The sequence below is a fragment of the Leishmania braziliensis genome, chromosome 36, assembly GCF_000002845.2.
Source record: "Leishmania braziliensis MHOM/BR/75/M2904 complete genome, chromosome 36".
In the NCBI taxonomy this organism is placed as follows: Eukaryota; Euglenozoa; class Kinetoplastea; order Trypanosomatida; family Trypanosomatidae; genus Leishmania; species Leishmania braziliensis.
In genome coordinates, this window is record NC_009327.2 from 1,202,889 (window position 1) to 1,225,287 (window position 22,399).

The 22,399-nt window shown below is 57.2% G+C and overlaps 5 protein-coding genes across 5 annotated transcripts; all 5 read right to left on the bottom strand.

The window, feature by feature from the left end:
* Window positions 1-252: 252 nt before the first annotated feature.
* LBRM_35_3160 (conserved hypothetical protein) lies at window positions 253-12,834 on the bottom strand (the record flags this gene model as incomplete). The annotated part of the gene is made up of 1 exon (XM_001568885.2): window positions 253-12,834. The coding sequence occupies one exon, from the start codon at window positions 12,832-12,834 to the stop codon at window positions 253-255; it is 12,582 nt and encodes a 4,193-aa protein (XP_001568935.2).
* A 3,115-nt stretch (window positions 12,835-15,949) lies between these two features.
* Window positions 15,950-17,191, bottom strand: LBRM_35_3170 (putative succinyl-CoA ligase [GDP-forming] beta-chain; the record flags this gene model as incomplete). Its single annotated transcript, XM_001568886.1, has 1 exon — window positions 15,950-17,191. The coding sequence occupies one exon, from the start codon at window positions 17,189-17,191 to the stop codon at window positions 15,950-15,952; it is 1,242 nt and encodes a 413-aa protein (XP_001568936.1).
* Window positions 17,192-17,952: 761 nt separating this feature from the next.
* LBRM_35_3180 (conserved hypothetical protein) lies at window positions 17,953-18,351 on the bottom strand (the record flags this gene model as incomplete). Its single annotated transcript, XM_001568887.1, has 1 exon — window positions 17,953-18,351. One exon carries the CDS (start codon window positions 18,349-18,351, stop codon window positions 17,953-17,955), a length of 399 nt encoding a protein of 132 aa, XP_001568937.1.
* An 867-nt stretch (window positions 18,352-19,218) lies between these two features.
* On the bottom strand, window positions 19,219-19,734 carry LBRM_35_3190 (conserved hypothetical protein; the record flags this gene model as incomplete). Its single annotated transcript, XM_001568888.1, has 1 exon — window positions 19,219-19,734. One exon carries the CDS (start codon window positions 19,732-19,734, stop codon window positions 19,219-19,221), a length of 516 nt encoding a protein of 171 aa, XP_001568938.1.
* Window positions 19,735-21,147: 1,413 nt separating this feature from the next.
* LBRM_35_3200 (conserved hypothetical protein) lies at window positions 21,148-21,858 on the bottom strand (the record flags this gene model as incomplete). Its single annotated transcript, XM_001568889.1, has 1 exon — window positions 21,148-21,858. One exon carries the CDS (start codon window positions 21,856-21,858, stop codon window positions 21,148-21,150), a length of 711 nt encoding a protein of 236 aa, XP_001568939.1.
* Window positions 21,859-22,399: the final 541 nt, after the last annotated feature.

Below are 22,399 nucleotides of genomic sequence, written 5' to 3' on the forward strand. Positions count from 1 at the left end.
ATTTGCACTGAGCAGCAAGAGGAAAAAAAAGAGACGAATGGAGGAGGCGGAGGGGGGAGGGGAAGCCAGAGCTGCACGTCTGACATGGACTCCTCGCGACACAGAGGCCGGCAGCAAAGGTTCCGTACGTACTCTGTACTACGTACAGGTTGAATACCACCGCGCAAGCACGCACATACCCGATCGTGCGCATTCCTTTTCCATCTTGGATTCTTTTTGTTTCCCTAATTTCGCTTCTCCCCCTTTCCGGCGCTACAGGTACGCCTGCCACCCTGCATCGGCACGAGCAAGTACGCGCGAGTCAGACGCGATGCGCAGCAGTCGCTGCACAAACACATCTTCCTGTTGAGGCGTCGAGAGTGCTGTCTCCGCGAGGTCGTCGTCCTCTTCGCTGTTGCCTTGTGTCCTCTCAAAGAGGCACATCTTGATTCCACTCCACACGTCCTTGTCTTGCGTCACGTACGCGTTGCGTGCAACATCGCGCAAAATAATGTCGGCGGGGTTCTCGAGGTGGAGCTTGCGGCGCACTAGGTCAAGCTGGTGCGCAGCGATGCAACTTGCCTCGTCGCCTATCGCGTCTGCATCGGGCATTAGGAGCGCAGCGACCATTCCCTCGATAGTGTGTCGCTCGGTGCGCAAGACGTGCAAGACGCGGCGCATGCGGCAGCGCGTGACATCGTTACCCAACACCCCTTGCACTCGCTGTAGCTGGGGCGTGTGCCGAAAAGGCACCAGCTCCGGCACCGGCAGCTTGCGTGTTGCGTCGCCAAACGCCAAGCCGAAGTTCATGGCGACCAGCTCACAGCTCAGGAGGTCCACCATCAAAGTGTCAGTGTGGCGGCCCCCAACACCCAGCACAAAAGACACCGTGGAGGCGGCGGCATTCGTGTTCAAGAAGGCGTCTCGTACGCCAAACCAAGAACAGTAGTCAGGGGCGATACTTTCGAGCGACTCTACAAGGGCCGACTGGCGCAGACATAGCACAAGATCTGTGTACTCTTGTTCTGGGCTCCTGGTGATATGGGCGCTTTTATAGAGAGCAAGGATGTCCTGTGGCTTTCCGCGTGTTCGGCAGAAGCGGGCCACCGCCTCGCGCGCATCTGGTGGTGTAGCTTCCTTCATCAGCTCCTGCAGCGAGGCAGTCTTGGGTACCCAGGCAACGAGTGCCACAAACGGCGAGGCGGGGATGACGGCATATGTGCGGATCATCAACGCCGACAGCCGAGTATGTGGAGACGCGAGAAGACACAGATTCGCGAATGTGAAAACCTCCTGGATGCGCTGGTCTAGCCGGAGGTCCTTGCCGCCTTTGACCATGTATGTGCAGCTTCCGGTGGAAGTGTAGATGTCCACCTTCTTCGGCGACCGTTTCGACTTGAGCACGAACACCTGGTCCGCTACGCCAATGAGTGTGCGGCACTGCTGGGTTGCCTCCTGCGGTGTGTGGAGGAGATGTGTCGGTTGAACTGGGTGTAGGATCGGCTCGGCTGCCTCGCTGGTGCAGCCCAGCTGGAGAGTAGCAGTAGTAGTGGACATGGCCATGGCGCTGCACCGCAGGACGCGTGGGAGTCGCTCCGAGTACAGTGTCAGCTCCTGTGACCCGGTGGCGCTATCTGCCACGCTCGTGGGGAGGGTGTTCAGCGCTATCGTTACCTGGCGAAGGGCCTCCCTCTTTGCGCTGCTGAATCGCTTTTCTGACCGGAGCACTTCTGTGCAAAACGTGTTCCGGCGATCGAGTTCCTGCAACACCTGCGCGGCGCGGCGGTGGTAGAGTTGGTCCCACCCCCAGCGTGCTGGGTCCATCAGGGTCTCTTTGCAGCGCTCGTATAGCTGCCGTGCTTCCATGAGATACCCTGTCTGCACGCCGCCGCCGCCGCCGCGTACGCACTGCTCGTGCTGCTTCACGAGGAGTTCAACCTCGCTCAATCGAATTTCCAGACGATGCTGGGGCTCCACGAGTTCATCAAGGGCGGCGGCGAACTCGGCAACAAGGGCCATCCTGTGGCCCCTGTGCCACTCGTTCAGCTCTGCAAGTTCACGTGCCAGGCCACTGTCGATGGTGCGGCGGGTGGCGCGACATTTTCCCAGATCGGCGAGACTACCCCATGCACAGTTGATAGGGTAGTAGAGCACCTGCCCATGCTCGCGACAGAGGCGCAGGAGAATTCGGGCAAGAACGGTGTGCTCTGTCTTTAGTAGCGTAGTGATAAGAAGGGTTGCCCATGGGAGCCACACCTGTGCGGGCAGTTGAACCAGGGCCTCCCATGTATTGTGCCACTGAGCTTGCGCTTCGGCTTCGGGCATTGGTGGGAGGGCAAAGAGCGAGAGCAGCTGCGGCACTCGTGCTGAGACCGGAAGCTGTCCACCACCATCGGTTTCCACGCTGCGGTCACCAGTTGCCTGTGCACACCACAGAAATGTGTTGGCGTAGAGCTGCCAAAGCGATCGCGTCGCGGCTGTTATGGAGTACACGTGCTCGGTATCCGTCGCATCTCCAGACATGGCGGCAAGTGTGCAGGCGCCGTGCAACACAGGCGGCAGCAGTTTCTCTAGCGCACTGAGCAGGGTCATGTGGGACGGTATCGCGTCCTGCAGGTTGTCCTTGAGCGGCGCCACCCACGTCTCTCTTTTCTGTGCCAAGGTTGTCGACTCGGTCGAGCCGCTTAAGATGCCGCCGATGGAGGTGAACATCTCTACTTCACACTGCGCAACGTCGGCGGCCCACTGCCGCAGCGCCGTGGGAGACAACAGCCCCAAAGCTGCATGCTGCTGCATGTCTTTTCGCGTCATCTGCTGGAACGCGGCAAAGGCCTCTTCTTGTGGTACGCCACTCACTTTGCCTGACATAGCTGCAATACGAAAGAGGCTACTCCGCTTCCCGAGAAGATCCAGGGCGCAGCGTGTCTGCTCGGAAAGTGTGCTGTGGTTTGCGTTGGACGCTATAGTCTCGATGGCACTCGTTTTCGCTGGGAGAAGGAGTAGTTCTGCACACTGCTGCACCGTCCATGTACCAAGCAGCTCGTGAGCCCGTGCAACAAGCTTGTGGCGTTCGTCGTCCGTGAGCTGCAATGTGTTCGCGAGATCACCCTTCCGTTGGACATGATAGTCAATGACTAGCTTGCGGATGAGAAGAACGTCGTCAATAAACAGTGGGCCATATGCGTCGCCAATGGGTACCGATGTTGGCATCGTATCGAGGTAAGTTTGAAGCGCCGCTTTGGCACTGCCCACGGCGCTTGTGGAGGCCTCTCGCAGTACCTGCGCCGCATCTGCCAACTGCGAGAGAGCATTGGCGGCGATGTAACAGCGGGTTTGCGAGATGCCGTCGCCGTCAGAAAGAGAAGCGGTGCTTCTAAGCAGATGGTCAACAGAGGCCTCTACGTGACGCTGACAATCCAACCACAGTCCATCTGCCATGAGACACGCACCCCACTCAAACCCCGTGCGGTGTTGCAACGCCATAGATGCCCTCACTGTCGCTGCAGAGGCAGTCCTGTCGCACATCAGCTGTAGCTGCGCGCGTAAGCGGAAGCGCACGCCCTCAGCGCTTGCTTCCTCGCTTTCTCCTGCCCACTCAGGCGCTGCAGGCTGCAAAGTCGACGCGGCGCCACCCCAATCCAGCAGCAGCTGTGAGGCACGACTGCGGTAGTGGCGTAGTACTTCCTCCCGGGCAGCGAACAAGGCGGGGGATTCACCGTTCGCGTGCGTCGCAGGGGACGCTACAGTTGGGACTGCTGCTGCTTCTTTTTCATCTTCCAAGAGTTTTCCAATGAGGCGCACCGAGTAGGCTGCCCCGCCCGCCTCCATGGCATCCAGAACACCCTGCAACTGACTGACTTGTGCTCCATGCCCCCTCGTAGCCCTGAACAGACGCAGAGCCGACTGGAATGCCACGTCATCGCATCGACGCAGTCGCTGCGCCACGTGATAGGCATGCCACATCGATGCAGGAAATGAAACAGAGAGTCTTCTAGGCGCCCCTTGCGTTGTCGACGGTACCAGCGACGACAACAATTTCTCCACGACGTGCGCTGTGCCGTCCGCAACGGGCAGGGGTGCTGTTGGCACCCTACCGCCACGCGCCTGAGCGTCGTTCGTGAGGCGCACTAGAGCTGCGCAGTCCAGGCTCTCGAATGGAAACCCGCAGGCAGCCTGCGCATGCAACAGTAGTTCTAGCGCAACGAAGAGGTTGAGGGGGTTCTTGGCATGCTCGCACTGCCTGCTCGTCGCCCCGCTTTCAAATGCAGAGAAGAGGGAAGTGAGGGCACTAGAAAGAGAGGCTGTGCGTGGCAACTCGCTGGTGGTCGAGGGTGCGATAGCGGCGTTGCTGATGAGGTCAATGAGCACACGGGCGGCCACCGCATCTTCATGGAGACACAATATTTGCAGCGGCGCCAGCAGCGACTTCAGTACCAGCCGCACCTCCGGGAAGCGTTCCGCCGTATGGCTTTCAAGGAGGGGCGCTGTGGATGGTGTGTTGAGCACCGCGCGACCATCTCGAAGTGCGGCGCCATGTGCAGTGCGTAGCCGCATCGTTTCAGAGATTTGCCGGGACGCCATCACCCTGGCCGATGTCCCAGCGTCGTCTTGCTCAGAGTCGCTGCTATCCATGCGCAGCCAAGATTGGGCTACAGTGGATGTGGAAACTGTTCCAGCACCGCGCCACGGCGCCACGGTGGCGTTGGTGCGCAGCGCGGCATCAGGTCGCCTTGCATCCGACAGAGGCTGCTGCTGCTGCTGTGGTGGCTGGGGTATCAGAGTCGATGGCACGAAAATCTGGGAGAGTGCAGTGGTAATCAAGCATGCAGCGTTCGCTGTCACCGCACCCGAAGGATCACCGTACCGCACTGTTTGGAAGAAAAGAGGCACGTTCCTGGGATCCCTCCGCGCACCGGAGCTTTCCACCACAGTAGTTGCTGTCGCCGTCAGTGTCGGAGACGTCCCTTCCGACCGCAAAGCTTCGGTGAACGAGAAGGTGTTATTGGCAGAGTTGTGCGACCGCTTTGACAGAGAGAGAAGTAGGAGGGCGGAATGCCGCACCCACCCCCCACTGCCACTGTCGCCGTCTCCGTTGGCCCCGTCCTCGGCTGTGATAAGATACGTGAGACGCCCCCACATCGTGTCTGGTACGTTCGGGGCGTGGACATCAAGGTACGCCAGCACCATACCCTGAACCGCAGGAGAGGAGTCGCGGAGCCCACGATGCACCAAGAATGCCTCAACATCTGCGCTGACGCTGTCGCCATCGTCCTGCTTCTCCTGGTCTCCTCTCATCACCGCCCACCGCTGTAAGGCAGCCAAGCCCATCGCATAGAAGGCAACACGCGTCTGCTCCACTGACTCTAGCGCTTGCAAGGCGCTGAGACAGCAGAAGTCACGCAGAAAGTGGCGCACCGACTCCATCGACAAATGCGGTAAGGAGTTCCTCATAACTGTGCAGACGCCCAGCAGAAGGTTGCTGTTAGTGCCACATAGCTGCCCAGACAAGTGCATGTGAATGGAGTCGTAGTTGTCGGCGACGTAGGTGCCGGCGTGTGCCAAGATGCGCAAGATGAGCAGTTTTTCTGAGTCCTTCCGAGTGTTGTATCGATGCAGCAGGTCCGTATGGCTGAGCAGCTGGTACACCAAGTCGCCACTTCGGTCCTCCTGCATCGCCTCGAGCACATCCAGAAATTTCTTGTCTGATTCGTATGAAACCAGAATTGGGCATACGGTGTCCTTTAGTGCGTCACGAAGGAGCTTTCTGACCGCAGAGGACGGCTCCCGGGTGTCAGCTTCGCTCAGTAGACGGTATTCAAGGCCTACAAGTCGTGCCGCGATGCGGTGCAGCTGGGGTGACGCCGAGACATCCAGAAAAGCGCCAAGCAAACTGTATACCTCCACCACCTCCTGGCTGTCGCCGGTGCAGCCGAGACACCCGCACAGGTTTGTGACCAGATAAATCACTTCCAAGGAGGCGCGGCGGTCGTACCCAGGGTGTGAGAGGAGCGTCTTCACCTCTTCGGAAGTGAGCGGCGGCGAAGACACGCTGGCGGGTGCTGCGCCTTGTGTCCGACGGATTTGCTCCAGCAGCTCCGCAAGCCTCTTGTGAGAAGTGAGGTCGAGTGGTCGGCTTCCCTCCCGTGCAGTGAAGGCGTGTTCCCATGCCAGGTGAAAGGCAGCATACCGGGCGAGCGCTTTCAGGTATGCAGGGCTACCCACCTCTAAGGCTCCCGACCCTCCTTCGCGGTGCCATCTGGTTAGAACAGCGAGAAGTTCCCAGACGACCGGCCCTGCCCGTTCCGAGGGCGCCACTGCGGCCACGGAGTCGGCGACGCCGTCGAAGATGCGCCGTGCGAAGGTGCCCAAGAAGCGTTCGTTACGGCAGATACACTCGTAAAAGAGCTTTTTGACGGACAGGCACACCTGTGGGTGCTGCACAATGGCAACAAAGTGACGGACCCACTCCGGTGGCTCGCCCTGCACCACCAAAGATGAAGGAAAGTGCCGAATAAGATGCGCGAAGAGCTCTGAAAGTTGACAGTTGTTCATGTCCCGCCATAGTTGCACTTCGTGCGGGTCGACACCGCCTCCCTGCGCTAGCACCTCCCCCTCCGCGTCCAGCGAGCTCGTCACGACGACGTCCCGCTTCTTCACGAGGAAGAGTACGTTCCACTGCGCAACGCAGCACTCTTGAAAAAGGTACTCACAGAAGACCTTCTCCGCTTGCTGAGTTTTCGAAAGCGTCGCGAGAAGGCACCGGAACGCGGCCTGACGGTATCGACGCAGAGCGTCCGCGTGCGTGCTATCGCCAATGCCACTGTCAGTCTCCCCAGCGCTATTGTCACCATTGGTGTTCGGTCGCTGCCATGCCTCGCGACACGCCTTCAGAATCTCCAGCGTGAGCTCCTCCCCGGTTGTATTTGGATTTCGGCAGGTGAACACTTTGTTAATCGATCCTCGCAAGTCAGAGAGAGGGCAGAGACGATGCATCAGCTCCAGGCAAGAGAGAGCCGCCGTCTGTACATAGAGGCATCCAGGCGTGGGTGCTCTGCCGGCCTCCGTTACCCAGTTGCAAACCTCTGCCTCGAAGAGTTGCAGTCGCACCGCCTCAGCGGAGGCGTGCAGGAGTGGAAGAAGAACGTGGTCTGTGAGGGCGTCGCAGATTCGAGGGTGTGTGCGCTGATCGCGCAGCAAGCGGAAAGCGCAGCTGAACGCGTCCAGCTGTAGCGCTTGATTGCAAGTGCTCAGTGTCTGAAGCGCCCTATGCACGTGGCGAACAATAGTGCCGCGCTGTGGCATAGACTCCTTTGCGAGGAGAGGGGCAATCACCTCGAGCACCTCCACTTTGTAGGGCAGCACCGCCGCGAAAAGCGCTGTCCCTGAACGGGCCACCTTGGCACCATTCACCTTTTCCAGCGGTGTCTTCAGCTCTGTCCACCGCAGCGGCAGTGCATTGTTGAGCACCTCGCTGAGAAGGCCCAGCGCCACTTCCACAGCCCGCAGGTCCACGGGGAAAACCGCCAAGGAGCGATGCGCGGGGCGCGGCGTCAGAATTGCCGCAAGCATGTGAAAGCCCCATACAACGCGGTTTGTCGCATCAGTACTTGCCAGGAGGGCGTAAATGTTGGTAGGCTGGCTGACGCACAGAACAAGATTGCAAAGAGCGCCGCTTAGAGTCGGAACTGTGCGAATGCCAGGGCCTGTAAGCCGTACAAGCATCAGCAAAGCTGCGAGCCGAGCGACTCCGCGATCGTCGTCTTGCCCCTCCGTCATCGAGCTCTTTCGCATTTCTTGTTCCGCTGCAACCATATCCGCGCAGACAAGGCAGAGTACCTTGTCATGCTCGGATGTTAGCGAGCGCTGCTGCAGTTCCGCGAGCCAGTCCCTAACCAAGCTGAAGAGGAAGAGTGCCTCGCTTGGACCTCGACAGGCAGCTTCTGACATCAGGACTCTCGTCAAGGATGGCAACGCAGATACGAGACGGTCTGTGGGTAGCGTAGCACTTGCTTGCTGCCAGCACCGCGCCATGGTACTGCTGAAAGCGCGGCCCAGCGCTGCCGAGCTTGATTTGGATGAGGATACCACAGCAACCGCACCGTCATCGTCGTCGAGGCTGACAGAGAACAAGGGGCTCGTGAAGGAGCTGTTGTGCTGCACCACGTCGGAAGCAAGCAGGGTGCGTAGGTGCTGGCAAAGGAGTGCAGGGTCAGCCTCACTGAAGAAAAGTACGAACAGTCCCTCGCATACCCCTTCTCCACCTGCACTGTTGAGGGCGTCGGAGTTTTGCAGTAATGCCAGCAGCATTTTTACAACCACGTTGGGCGATATCTTCATTGAATCAGCTATGAGCATCCACAGCGTTGTGAAGGCGGAGGCATAAGAGGTCTCCATCTGGCAAAGTGCGGCTGCGAGGGCCACCGGCTCAGTAACGAGCGCTGTCGGGCCCATTCTCAACGCATCGATAAGTCGGCTGGCAGGCGAGGCTGCGGTGAACACATCAAACACACTAGTACCCTGGATGGCGCAGAGTACTTCCTCAACCACCTGTTCACCATGACGCCTTTGGTTAACGACGCGCATTACAAGCTGAATGAGTTCCAGGCCCAGTCGCGCCGTTGTCGAGAGCCGCGAGGAGGGTGTACATCGGCGAAGCGGCGCGCCAAAAGCCTCACCTTCGCCGTCGTCTCCTGCCCACTGTCCCATGGTTACTTTAGCTCCCACCACCATCACGCGAACAGCCTGCGCTATTACAGTAGGCGTGAAAAGCTGAGAGAAATGCGTGGTGTGCGTCTGCACCGGCATCACGTCCACGAGTTCTAGCAGCCACCGTATGAGGCGCGGCGAAACGCATCTGCCTTCGTGCGTCGCCACGCGTGCCTCTTCGACGATGGCTTGAAGCACGGCCGTCAGCAGGTGAAGCAACTCTGGATCGAGAGAGTAGTCCTCCGCCCGCGCAGAGATAACGGGGGGTGCCGCTTCGACGGTCGCCCTTTCGCTCCACCCGGCGAAACATCCACTCTGAAGGAGCGCTACAAGGGCGGCGCACCCGTCAACCACGCTGTCGAGTGACTTAACTGCGGCGGGGCACATCCGCTGCCGCTGCTCACGGACTACTTGCTGAGAAAGCGACGACACCTGGTGCACGTTGCCGCTCATGTGCGTGACTGCAGGCAGCGCCTGCAGCAGTGTGATGGCGCAGGCGATGTGTCGTTGCACCAACGCTGGCAGCACCGCAGGCGCAGCGTGTACAAGATATGCTGCGCCTTGATCCGCTCCCCTCGAGTCCTCTTCGCTTCCCAGTTTGCGGATATCGCGACAGTAGGCTCCCACGCAGCGGAGCGCCTCTTGTACTTCGTTGCACGTGGCGGTCTCCATCGCCCCCCATAGAGGGACCTCCGTGCAGCGTCGCAGACAGCCCAAGGCACCTTGCACCACCGCCTGCACTGTGCGCCCCAGCCCTGGTACCTTCGCTTTGTACAGGGAGCGCACCATGCCATGCACACACTGAGCTGCCCCCAATCGCGACCACTCCGATGCGCCACACTCTATCATTGTCAGCTGCCTGATCACAGCTAGAAAATGAGGTGTCGCCGTTTGCGGCTCATCTGTGGGTGGTATGGCATATGCAAAAAGGGCCTCCATCGCAACCTGTCGCTGCCTCACTTCTCGCTCACCAAGCCCGTGCAACAGTACGAGCACAAACGACTCCGCCTCTTGGGGGGTACCCGCTGGCCTACCAAACCACCGCGCTGTTTGCATCAGTAATCTATGCAGCTCCTGATGCACCGCGCTACCACTGTTGTCATCGCCGCCACTACTACCCCCTGTGCTGCTGCTGCTGCTGGCTAGAGAAGCAAGGGACAGCAATGGGGAAAAGACAGCGCTGTACCAGTGACTCACCCTCTTACAGAGCACCCACATGGCGCACCAGTGCAGGACTTCCGCTGCCGCTGTGCGTATCGCTGGCTGCTTGCCGTGCAGGCTCAACCGAGAAGCGAGGGGGATAAGGTACCCAATATGTAGCGCACTATCTACTGGTATAAGCGGTACTGTGACTGGCTGCATTGTTGCCAGCCAGCGCGGCATGCTATCTCGAAGGCCGTTGCTGGCTCGCTCGCCGCTGCAGAGCAGGGCGAAGGTAGCCTTGCTGCTGCGATGCTGCAGTTCTGCGGCGATGGTGATACCGTGCCGTGCCGCCAACATCTGCACGGAGGCTCGCACGGCAGTCGCCACCTCCGTGGAGTGCAAGGCGGTCGTGAGTGCCGGCAGCACTACAGCTGCCCAGCGAGGCGAATGGCACAATTTACTGTCCAACACGCGCAGGGCATACTGCCGGTTACTCTCAAGCATAGCGGGGCTGCTGCTGAAACTGTAAAGGGCGTCATTCGCGCCGCCGGTGGGGATTTCGTCATGCAGTGGTGTCGGCGTGGGCGCTAAGACGACCTTGAAGGCGCGCACATACGCATCGAGGCGGCGGTCGTCGCGTGCTCGGGCGCGACTACCGATCATCTCACCCCGCTCTTCACTTCCTACAAGCGCCACACCAATCAACACGCACATGGCACACTGGTAGAGCAGCTCATCGCTGTAGACATACAACAATCGCAGGGATTCGATGTTAAAAAAACGGCGAAGGGGCGGTGAGACGCATGGGTGATCGTGGTGGTGGCCATCGCTGGTGATATCCGAGCTGCCACTCACTAGTGAGGCACCCATGCAGGGTCGCGCACGTCTCGATAAGTGTGGGCACATTCCCTCACCCACAAGGGTGCGGTGGAGCAGCGTGTAAAAGCCGGAGACGTGCGGTGCGGCACTGGCGCCACGCACCAGCGCTTCCAGCCACAGCGTCATTTCTCCTGCTGGTAGGTGGCAAACGCGGTCAGACAGTCTGAGACCCTCGCTGAGTCGGACAAAGAAGTCCACAAGACTCAAAAATGCGCTGTACTGCGTTGGGAAGCGAGGCTGCATTCCATCGGGGCCGTCCACCAAAATTTGCTCCAGTGTCGCCTCCCTGTTGCTCGCCACGACCACCACTTCCAGCCGGGTCCTCTCGCAAAAGTCTCTACAAGCGCGGTAAAAGGCGATAGAGAGGCGCTGCTTCGACTCTGTCTCGGTTTCTGGGACAAATTCTTCGCATGATGTCAAGAGCTTCGTCCACAGTGTTGCCATGTAGTCCAACCGCTCCTCACACGAGATGCACTCCCCAGCAAGCCTCATCATGGCTGCACCTGGTGCCTCTCCCACAAGCTCAAGGGTACGCTCGCTTAGCAGGCGTGGCAGGGTACTGTGGGGTGTGTATGGGTGGTGCATAAGAGCTGTGATGACAACCATGATACCCGGCACCGTCTTCTCCCGATCGTAGAACTTCGGGTGCGGGTAGAGGAGAAGGATCCAGTCCAGGAGTTCCCGCACCATTGTCTGCTGCCGCGGCGACACCGATGGCAGTAGCCTCAACAGCTGCCCAAGGGTGGCGAGAAGGTACGGCGCCTGCCGAAACAACGCCTCCGTCTGCACTGCAGACGTGGGGGCCAGCAGAGACCCTACACGCTCCTCGAGTCGTGTGCTCATCGTCTGCAGTGTCTGAGTATCACTTAGCGCTGCCACGGCGGGGAGCAGGTGATACAGGGCTTCCAGGGCATAAGAGGCTTCCCGATCCGCGCTGGAGTCCAAGGACCGCAGGAGGGTCTCCACAATGCGGTGAAGTTTGTGTGATTCGTCTGTGTTATGCGTGGTACTCGTGCCCACCACCTCTGATGAGTGGCGCTGCAGCAGCTGTGAGCTCAGCGTGGACCAGAACGCCGCCACCGCCGCGTGCGACTCTCGACGCACATCCTTGTTTCGGTGCACCCACAGCGCCTTGAGAGCAGCACCGTACTCAGCGGCGCACAGCAGTATGAAGGGGGCGAGGGTGTCGGAGGCTCGGCGACGAAGCAGGAACAGTGCTGAATGACAGAACATGTAGTTGGTCGACGTTTCGCCCAGCATCAGCGCGCTGAGTACGATGTTGTTAATGAGTGTCAAGACAGAGGCATCCTCTTTGCAGCGGAGCGGAAAAGTGCCCAGGAACCCAACCAGACCCCGTAGAAGGCCCTCTCCAAGGGTTTGATTCACTTCTGTCTGCTGAGTTAGACACCTCGCAACATCGAGGAAGCATTTCAGAATTCTTTCCACGAGCTGCCGGCTTAGGGCGCGCGCATACTCTGGTTGTTCACACAGACACCCCAGTAGTCGCATAGAGGCGTTCTGCGGCCGAAGCGCGACATTGTGCTTGGCTCCGCAGACATCTGTGCACATCTTGGCCACCTGTGCCGCCTCATCCCCCGAGGCAACCACCGCGCAATGCGCTTCCTGCAAGTTTGACGGTTGCATCAACGCGAGCAGGAGATGCAAGCACTCCGCCAGCGCATCCGTGTGTTTCTTTAATGGAAGTAGCGTCCTCAGCAAGCGCATCGCGGCCTCAAAGAGGCACCGCAGTTGCCCAGGTGACGCACCTAACACGAGCGGTGGCTTCACAGCGTAACACAGCAGCTTCACAAGGGGTTTCAGAATGTCTGCCTCAGGCGCACGGGAGGAGGCCGCCACTGCATCGGCAAGGCGGTGAAAGAGCGAGAGGAGAGTCCACTTCGCTGCATGTGGCTCTCTGATAGTGCTTGGCGTTGGACATACAAGCTCCCATACGCGCTGGCCGTTCATTTTCTGGCCAATGAACAAGTATGCATGATCGGCAATGCACTTCCCTATCGTGTCGATTGTGATGGACGCCGCTTTCCCACTCAAGTCGGCAGCAGGGCCATCTACGAGGCGTCCAAGCTGCGTGATGCACTTCAATATGACGCTGATGACCTCATCCATCCTAGTGCTTTCTCTTTTCCCCTTGTAGAGAAAGGGATGGGTGGGGTGGACAGGTGGAGGAAAGAGTCGATGTGTCGATCGCAGCTGTGGCCTTTTCGTGTGTTTTTTTTTACCCTTTACTGTTTCAGACAAATGAGTGCGAAGGCACACTCGCTTAATGGGCGTATCAAGTCACTCGATGACTGTCTGCCTTCCGTATCGGAGTACATGTGCTGAAGAGGTAGGAGCCCCGCTTGCCGATCTTCTCACCATGGATGCAATGTTGGGGGAGAGGGGAGTTAAGGCAGAAAAGAGAAAGAGCCCAGTTCCTGCCATTGACCCTTACTAGCGCGGCATGTGCGCATACGTGCATGTCTCTGCGTGTGATGAGTGCTGAGGCTGACGAGTAAGGACGAGGCATACATACACTCGCCACGTCCTGAGCTTTCGTTTGAGGTAGGCAAAGGAGATCGTTCTACAGCACATTGACCCTTAGCCCCTTTTTTCGTACGTGCGGGTGACGCTCACCAGCAGCGCGAGGGAGGTCGAATGGGGGAGAGGGGTGGACATGACGCAAGGCCGAGGGGGCGAGATAGCTGCTGAAAGAGAGGCGGCGCCCTTTGCAGGGGTGATGACGGCCGTCCCACGTGCATATGCTTACGTGTGAGGTATGCAGACCTTTTTTTTTCATTTCCACCCTTGATGCCTTCAATATGAACTGAATTTGCCACACCGCTTGCCGCGGTGGCGCCTTCCTTTTGTGTTGTGTTGTGTTTTTCTGTTCGTCATCTCGTTACGTTGGCCACACACTTCAAGGCGTGTGCGCCTCTCGCATGTTTAATGCTCGACTGGGGGTGCGCGCGTGCGTATGTGCCTCTCCCCAAACAAAGAACCACAAAAATGGCTCGCTCTCCTCCGTTTCCCCCTTTGCCGTACAGAACGAGCGGGAGAGGAATAGAGAAAATAAAAACAGAGAGAAGCCCAGGAGGAAGAGAATCAGCTGTCGAGTGTGTGCGTGCTAACATAAAACACATACACATATGAGCTTATGCACAGTTTCTCTCTTTTTTTCCTTTCGCCCCTTCGCTGGAATCGGGTATTGTGCTGTCACTCTTATTTTTGTTCTGGAAAGCGCAGTTTCGGCCTTCATGTGCGTGCGCGTGTGTGGTCAATGACTTGCCTATGACTTTGCCCTTCATCAAGTGCTCATGGTAGTAGGACATGTTTGCCTGTGCGCGGCGTTGTCGTCATTGGGGACAAGTCAGGGCCCGAAGTCATCTAACTTCCGCAGCTAGTACGCTTATATGTATGTCTACGTGCTGCTGCAAGGGGCTCAGCAGAGTAGACATTCATCAACAAGAGCACCCACAATCCACACACACACACACACACAGACACCGACAGACACAGACAAAACTGATTCCCAAGAAACAAGAATAGTAACATCTTTACTCCCCTTACCCCTCTGAGTTGACTTCCGCAGTGATGCTTTTTCCTCTTCGCACCCCTTTCTCCCTTCTCTGTGCACTTTTCTTTCTCCTGGAGCTGCGCTTCTGCTTGACCTGAGACGAGGAGGTGAGAGGGAAAAGGGTGACATGAGATGAAAAAGAGGAGGGGGGAGGGAGGGAGGAGGAACCGAAGACGAGCTCTACGCGACCAGAGAAGTGAGAGCGTAAACACACAGATGAGGGAGAGAGAGAGACAACACCAAGTCAACCAACAAGCGATAAAAAGAGTGCACCACTGTTTGCTTTGCTTTGTTTTTTTTTCCCCTTCGCACTTGGCCACCCTGGACATTGCCTTTTGCTCCATCCCATGTGCTTCTTCCCTCTCTCACGCACGCTTCATTCACCCTCTTTCTGTGTGAGTGCGCGTGCATATAGGTCAGCAAGCAGAGACGGCTGGCGAGGCAGAGGCGTAAGGACAGTAACACACATACACACATAAGGGATGGGGGATGCGATGTGTGTGTGTGTGAGAGGGAAGGGAAAGGAAGACGCCGAAGTGGAAAAGAGGGAGGGGAAGTGGTGGTGGTGGTGGTGGGCTGAGCGGAGCCAAATCCGAAGAAAAAGAAGAGAGCTTAACATGAGAACACACATACACACACGAGACAAACAAAGAGATGGTCAAAGCGAGACATAAAGGGTGGCGAAGGCACAAGACGAAGAGGCGCCTCGCTGTCTCCCCCTTTTTTTGCCACTTTTCTTCACACTGTTGAACGACTCGCTTTTCTTTTATATTTTCACCTTCACTTCGGCCGGGTGGGCAACACGGCAGAGAAGCATTAGAAAGAGAAGAGGGCGGCAAGCACTTGTTGCTGGTTTTTTCAGGGGTGAGGTGGGGAGGGGGGAGAAAGAAGCTGGAAAGAGAAACGAGTCAAACGGGACAAACGATGGGAAAAAAAAGCACACAGGCAGTTCCCCCCTCCCCCTCCCCTCCCTCCACACAGACGCAGACACCTCAAACCGGGACCCTCCCTCACTCACTCACCCCACAAGAAAATTGAAAGAGAAGACACACGAAAACAGTTTTTGTTGTTTTGTTCTTCGTCATCGCTCAGGGCTCTCTTCATTCCTCCATTCTGTCTTGCTTTCTCCTTTCCGATTTCATTCCCCACCCCTCCCCTCTCTCCTCCTCGTATTCCCCTCTCGCACCCTCCCCCTCCTTTGCTCTCGTGTTTGTTTACGTCCCTTTGTCCTCGCGTCGGGCTTTACCATCACCATAGCAGGCGATCGCAGTCGTGGTTGAGGCGCTAGAGGTGAGAAGAGGGAGGAGGAGGAGGGGGCGGGGGTGCGGATTTTGACTACGCTCATTTGTACCAGGTGTGACGGTCAAAGGGGGGAGAGAGAGAAGGGTAGATGGAGGCGGTGGTGGGTGAAAAGGGGCGTGCACTCATACACGCACGGCGACAGAGACACGTAAGGGACATGCAGCACCATCAGGAGTCAAGAGAAAAGAAGTACAGAGGGTGGTGGGCAGACGAGTGAGGGGTAGAGAGGGGCAACGGCAAATGGGAAGAGGAAATGGACCAACAAACAGACAAAAACAAAGGAGGCCTTTTGATGATACACCACCCGCGTGCGCATGCACAGACACCCGCAGAGGTCCCTCTCTTCTTCTCGCTGCACCGTCTTGACTACTTGGCCAGCTCTACCGCTTTGCGGGCAGCAGAATCAAAGTCATCGGCGGAGTGGATGGCGAGACCACTATTGCTGATGATGTCCTTGCCACGCTGCTCGTTTGTTCCGCAAAGACGCACCACAATCGGGATGGTGGTGCTGAGCGTCTTGGAGGCGTTCACGACACCTTGCGCTATGACATCGCAGTGCATGATACCACCGAAGATGTTCACCAGGATGCTCTTCACATGCGGATCGCCCGTGATGATCTTGAAGGCGGACACAATCTGAGCCTCAGAGGCACTGCCGCCAGCATCAAGGAAGTTGGCCGCGCTGCCACCATGCAGGGAAATGGCGTCCATGGTGGCCATCGCCAGACCAGCGCCGTTCACGAGACAGCCGACGTTGCCCTCAAGGGCAATGTAGTTCAGGTCGTGCTTCTTGGCGAGCACTTCCTTGCTATCGATCATGGTCTGATCTTCCAGGGAGAAGATAGCCTTCTGGCGGAAGGCGGCATTGTCGTCGAAGCTGAGCTTCGCGTCGATCTCCATCACATCACCATTCTTGAGCTCAACAAAGGGGTTAATCTCCACCATGGTGCAGTCATTGGACTTGCCGATATTGTAGAGGGTTTTGATTTGCTCCGCCGCGTGCTCCGCCGTCTCGCCTGAGAAGCCGAGCTCCTTGGCGTACGCCACAGCCGCATCGTGGTCCACCCCCTCAGCGACGTTGACCTTCATGGTCTTGATCTTTTCCGGGTTCGTCTTGGCGAGCTCCTCGATGCTGGTACCGCCTTCAGCGCTACCAACGAACATGGGCGACGCGCTCTTTCGGTCAAGAATGAGGGAAAGGTAAAGCTCTCGCTTGATGTCCGCGATGGCCTCCGTGACGTACAGGGTGCTCACCAGCTGGCCCTTGGGACCGGTCTGCTTTGTCACCAGCGTGTTGCCGAGCATGTGCTTGGCAGCCTCGACGGCGGCAGCGGCGCTGTCGCACACGTGCACTCCACCCTGGAATCCATCCTTGAACACGCCCTTACCACGACCGCCAGCCAAGATCTGAGACTTCACGACCTTCTTTTCCGTCTTGATCTTGGCGCACGCGGCCTCGACCTCCTCGATTGTCTTGCATGCGATACCGAACTCCACCTTGCCGCCGTTGTCTTTGATGATCTTCTTGGACTGGTACTCGTGGATGTTGAGGAAGCGGCGCTGCACACCGGCAGTCTTGGGGGTGCACAGACGACCAAAGCGTAGCATGACGAATGACGGTTATGTACGTATATAAACACGTGATCACCACGCAGAGGACGCAATGGTAAAGGAGCGAGCGAGAGAAGTGCGTGAGTAAAAAAGCGACTGAAAGGAATCTTATGATCAAATGCAAACAAGTCGCAGGGCGAGAATAAGCGGGAAGGCTGACTTTCGATTCCTGCGTCGGCAGCGAGGGTAGCGGAGGTGGTAGACGTACAAGGGGAGAGGGATTGGGGGGGGGGGGGAAGAGGAGAGGGAGAAGAAGAGTAACGAGAAGCAGGCATGGAGATGAGTGCGCATCTGTCTCTGAAAAAGGATGCATGCGAACCACCACCACGAAGGTGAGCACCCGCTTGCGCAGAGTCCATTGCATCGATCTCGGGATGCGGTGTGGGGCAAGAAGCAGCGACGGAGAAGAGGAAAGGAGAGACTTTCTTTCCCTTTCCAGCTTCTTCCATGTCACCATTCATCATGCGACGCCAAACCGCATCTTTCCGATCGAAGCACGTGTGATGGTGTGTTAATATTGTGCGGTGCACTTTCTGTTTGCTGTCCATCCACATGCTGTAAGCCCCCGCGGCGACGGGAGGGGCCGTAAGCCAATACGTAGAGAAAGAGAGAGGAAGAGCCACGGCCATCAAAGGATTCGACCTTGCCAGCCAGTATCGCGCAATCCCCACACCCCTCACAGCTTCCCTTTTCCTCACAGTGAGCAGCTGCTCCTACACGCGCACGTGTATGTATGACCAACACGGATAGGGATGGCGTCACTTGCTGTACTCCCGCAACATGCACATCGTGGTGTAGTACTGCCGCCCGTACAGCAGCGTATTCCCCAGCATAAATGTCAGAAGGATCGTGTTAAGCTGCGTCGCACCACTGTGCTGAGTGAAGAGAAGCGAGTAGACCACCAGACGGATGCCCTCGTGGATTGTGTTAAGCATCAGTAGCCACCGGTTTAGTGGCTCTAGCAACACAAATATGCGTGGAAGCATCAAGAAAACGAGCAGGGCAGCGTACAGTGTCCCCGCAAGCGGCGCGTTAGCCCCTCTGTCGAACCACCAGGTGCCCTGCGCTACCGTTTGCGGATTGGCCTGCCACAGCTGAAGCAGTTCATACGCATCTTTGAGGATGAGCACAACCGTGTACCACTGAATCGCAAGCATGGGCGGCGCTGCGGCAGTTGTGGTGAAGCAAACACAAGACAGTGTGACCAAAAAAAGAAAAAAGACAATCGATGCGAGTTCCCCTTGCGCTGAGCAGTGAAGTACGTGCCCGTGTAACGGGAGGGTTGATTGATGCTTGATTAGTCGCTCTGCCTAGGCAGGAGGAGAAGAGGGGGCGGAGGCGGCCAGCAGTTGAGAGTTCCTGGAGACGCAAAGTTGTGGGAACAGCGGCACCACAGGCAGTGCAAGAGAGGTGGGGAGAAGGTGCGCAGAGCTGAGATGCTAGCAAGTGCATAACGAAGAGAGATCCAGAAAAGGAATAGAAGGATGAAAAGTGCCCAGCAGAAGAGGAAAACCCGTCCATCAACCTGACTCGAAGGTGATGGATCCTGCCACCTCTCACCCCTCTATGTCAAGGAAGCTCGTCTTTCCCTGGCAAGAGACAGTGCTCGCTTCTCAAAAGGCAAGCCGGCGAAGTAGGAACACCACCACCACCACTACCATCATGCACCACTGCAGTCGGCGAGTATTTGCCTGTATGTGTGCAGCTCGCGTTGCACACAAAGTATAGCCCAGCAGGATCGCCACCGCGACGACGCCCTGCGGACCCAAGACAGGTGCTTTACCCACAGTCACACCTTCTTCCTCGAGTTCGCCGCTGCCGCCGCCCCTGCCCAATCGTACCCAGTCTCGATAAATAGCGCGAGAGAGAGAGAGAGAGCTAGGTCCGAAGAAAAGACCAAAGGGGAAAACAACAGCACACAGAAGGTATGAGCAGACACCACGCTGACGAGCAGATGACAAGACGCCACACGAGACAAACCACAGCTAAAGCGAGGAACTGCCGTACCGGTGCGTCCAGAAACTTCAGTTGTTCTTTTTTTCTCCCCTGTTCTTTGCATAGTCTGCACGCTTCTTGCGAATGATGGCAAGCTGCTCTTGCCGCCACTCGAGACCAGCGACTTCGGCTCTTGTTTGTTGCGCCTTCAGCTGCACCAGCCGCGCACAAAAAAGGCAAATGTTCACTAGCATCAGCGTGCCAAAGACATACACGGTGCGGTTTGGTGCCTCCTCCTTGTGCTTGCAGCAGTAGAGGTAGAGCCCTGCCTCGAACGTGTGAACGGTGACGAGGTAGGCGATGATGATGCGTGACTTTGGCAGTGCGCAGGCCATCCCACGTGAAACGATGAGGCACGCTAGTATGGCCACAAACACGTACATCAGCGACTTGTTATTTGTATAGTAGTACTTGTCGTCAACCCAGGCACCGGCATTTGGAAGAAGTATATCACCACGTAGCAGCATCACAATCGTGGGAATCTCAAAGAGGACAGCCCCTGCGCAGTACGCCTGGAATACTCTTGTGATGGAGAGGCCCCACATGGTGCTCTCTTCCGTGGCGTCTGGCGAAACGAAGAAGAGACAACTTCAATGAAAAGCGTAGAGATGGTATGATAAGGGGGAATGGCCACAATTCCAAAATTTGTGTGCAACGTGAAAGGCCGAAAGGAGCAGGACGATGTTGCGCGTGCTTGCAATCATGGGTGGAGAGGGAGAGGTGAGGAATTAGGGGCTCGAGGGGGAAAAAGTTTCGCAGAGAGAGAACGGTGGGGCAAGACGATGACAACGAAGACTCCATTGTAACCTCGAATATATATATATATATATATACGGAAAGAAACACGTACGCAGAAGTACTTCACGATTATGTTGGTCTCGCTGTCCCTGCGGCTGCATGTCTGTCAGGCATACGCACCTCTCTCTTGTTACACATGCCTATTGCCGATTCACTTGATGGGTTCACCTAGTGGAGCAGGAAGACGTGCAGCCGAGGAAGAAGAACGCATGTGCGATGCGGGGTGGCGAGGCGGCCACCGGCAGCAGATGAGAAGAGCTTACAGCTGCCGCGGCGAAGACTCATCATCGACGATGCAGGTCGTTGTGTTTGCAGAGGTCTATGCGCGCGTGCTTGACCTGCACCTTCTACGGCTTCAACTTATCTTTCAAGGCGTTGGGGGGGGGGGGGAAGTGTCGTAGCGCCCCCCCTCCACCTCGTGCGTTTTTTTTCACGCCTCCACACGACTGCACAGCACAGACGTACACTTTTGCGGCGCAGTTGGTGTGTATGCGTGGGCAGTGGATGAGGGCAACCTCACGTGTTCACTCTTTTCCGCCATTCTCTGCACGAGGAAGCGTGAGGGCAGAGGTTTAGTCTTTGAGAGCGGTGTCGGGGGGGGGGGAGAGGAAAGGAGAGGTACGACAGACAGGAGAGAAAGATAGCGCAATGGGGTTGTAACGCTGAACAGTTCGTAGGGGGCAGGATGGTAGTGGTGGTGTTGTTTGGAGAAAGGGGAAGTGTCGGAAAAGGATTGGAACTAGAAGCCATGGGTAGCACGCCAAGAACCACCCGAGATGCGTACACACACACACATACACTCACGAACGCGTAGTACGATACTCGGTCGACTTTTCTGCCTTTTCTTTTTCCTCTCCGGTGGCCTCTCCTAAATAGGAAGTGGGGCCGATGAGCAGCTTCTACGCTCTACCGGTCAGTCGAAGCGATCTTGCAAAGCGTCCCAACACCTGTTCCTGCCCTCGATGGCGCGGTTCATACTCTTCTTGAGGGCCTTTTTGCACTGTTAGTTTGCGACAGGCGTCCGAACTTGTCTGCCCCCCTCCCCCAACCCGCTTCTCATCGGTTCAGGATGAGAGGGGCGAGGGCAGTGACGTCCATGATGGCTAATACGCGCAACTGCCAGCAGCCTTGCGAAAAGAGGGAACACGGCTCTTGTGTTGTCACTCATCGTCATCGCCATCTTTTGACGCGCTATAGGAGTTGAGCGAGTCCTCCTCCTCCTCATCGGTACTGTCATAACTGACGCTACTGCTGCTACTGCCACTCGCGTCTTCATCGACCGAGGACATCTCATCGCTATCGTCGCTGCCCCCACCGCTGCAGTCGTCGGTGCTTTGCTGATCTGCCTCGCCTCCCGTCGCTCGGCGCGCGTACATGGCTCGCAGCTTCTCGAGAGGGATCTCCTTTTCCTTCTCCATCACCTCTAGAACATCCTCGATCTTCTCTCCTCCCTTTTTCTCCGCTTTCCGCAGCGTCGACTCGTCGTCGCGCACCTTTTTCGTAGGGATAAACACCTGATCTGCATCGAAGGACAGTCCAGACTCCTGCGCAAGAATCAGGTACCGCTTCTTGAGCTGCTTCGCCAAATGATGCCACTTCGAGCCTTTCTCATTAAATTCCAGCGCGTTGGACAGCATGAGCGCCACGTCGTTCTCGACTTCAGCGTCCGTGTTGTACCTGCCCGCATCAATATTCTTTCGAATCGTGGACAGGTCCATAGGCGCCTCTACGACGTCATAGTAGCCGGGCACCTCGGTGCTGCTCACCGGATGGTGAAACATGGCGAGCGTGTCAGCCGCCCAAAGCTTCTTCACAAAGGAGAGGCACTGCTCCTTGTGAAATGCCTCGCGTGGCCGCTTGCTGCTGTCCATGGTGACGCTCTTCAGCGTAAACTGAAGGCAGGGGAGAGGTACGATTTGTTATGCGATAAAACAACTAGGGACCCGGGAGTCTCTGTCACCTGGCACCCTACTACTGTCAAGTGTCTGCAGGCGGCGTTGCCTTCGTTCTGAGCACGGAAGCACAAGCGCTACAAGAGCCGAAGGGGGTGCTGCAGTGTGCGTGTGATCAGGAGTATGCTGTGCCCTTGTTGCTCCAATTGTGTAACGGGGCATGATGCTGCGACAGAATAGAGGAGGGGGAGGGGCAGGGTCGACGAGGTGTAGAGAGAGAGAGCAGCAAGATAAGGTAGATAGATGGAGGCAAAAGTGCTGAGGACGCACACACGTAGAGAAAACAGCAGTAAGCGACAGAGAGAACTGAGGTTGAGGTTGGGACTCCTCCTCTCCCTCCCCCCCTACACACACACAAAGAGGGAAGACGCTTTAATTCACAGCTTTCCCACCAATATAATAGAGGAGCCTCGTTTTCTTGGTCACTGTGTGGGCGGACTGCATCGAGACTCTCTTGCCG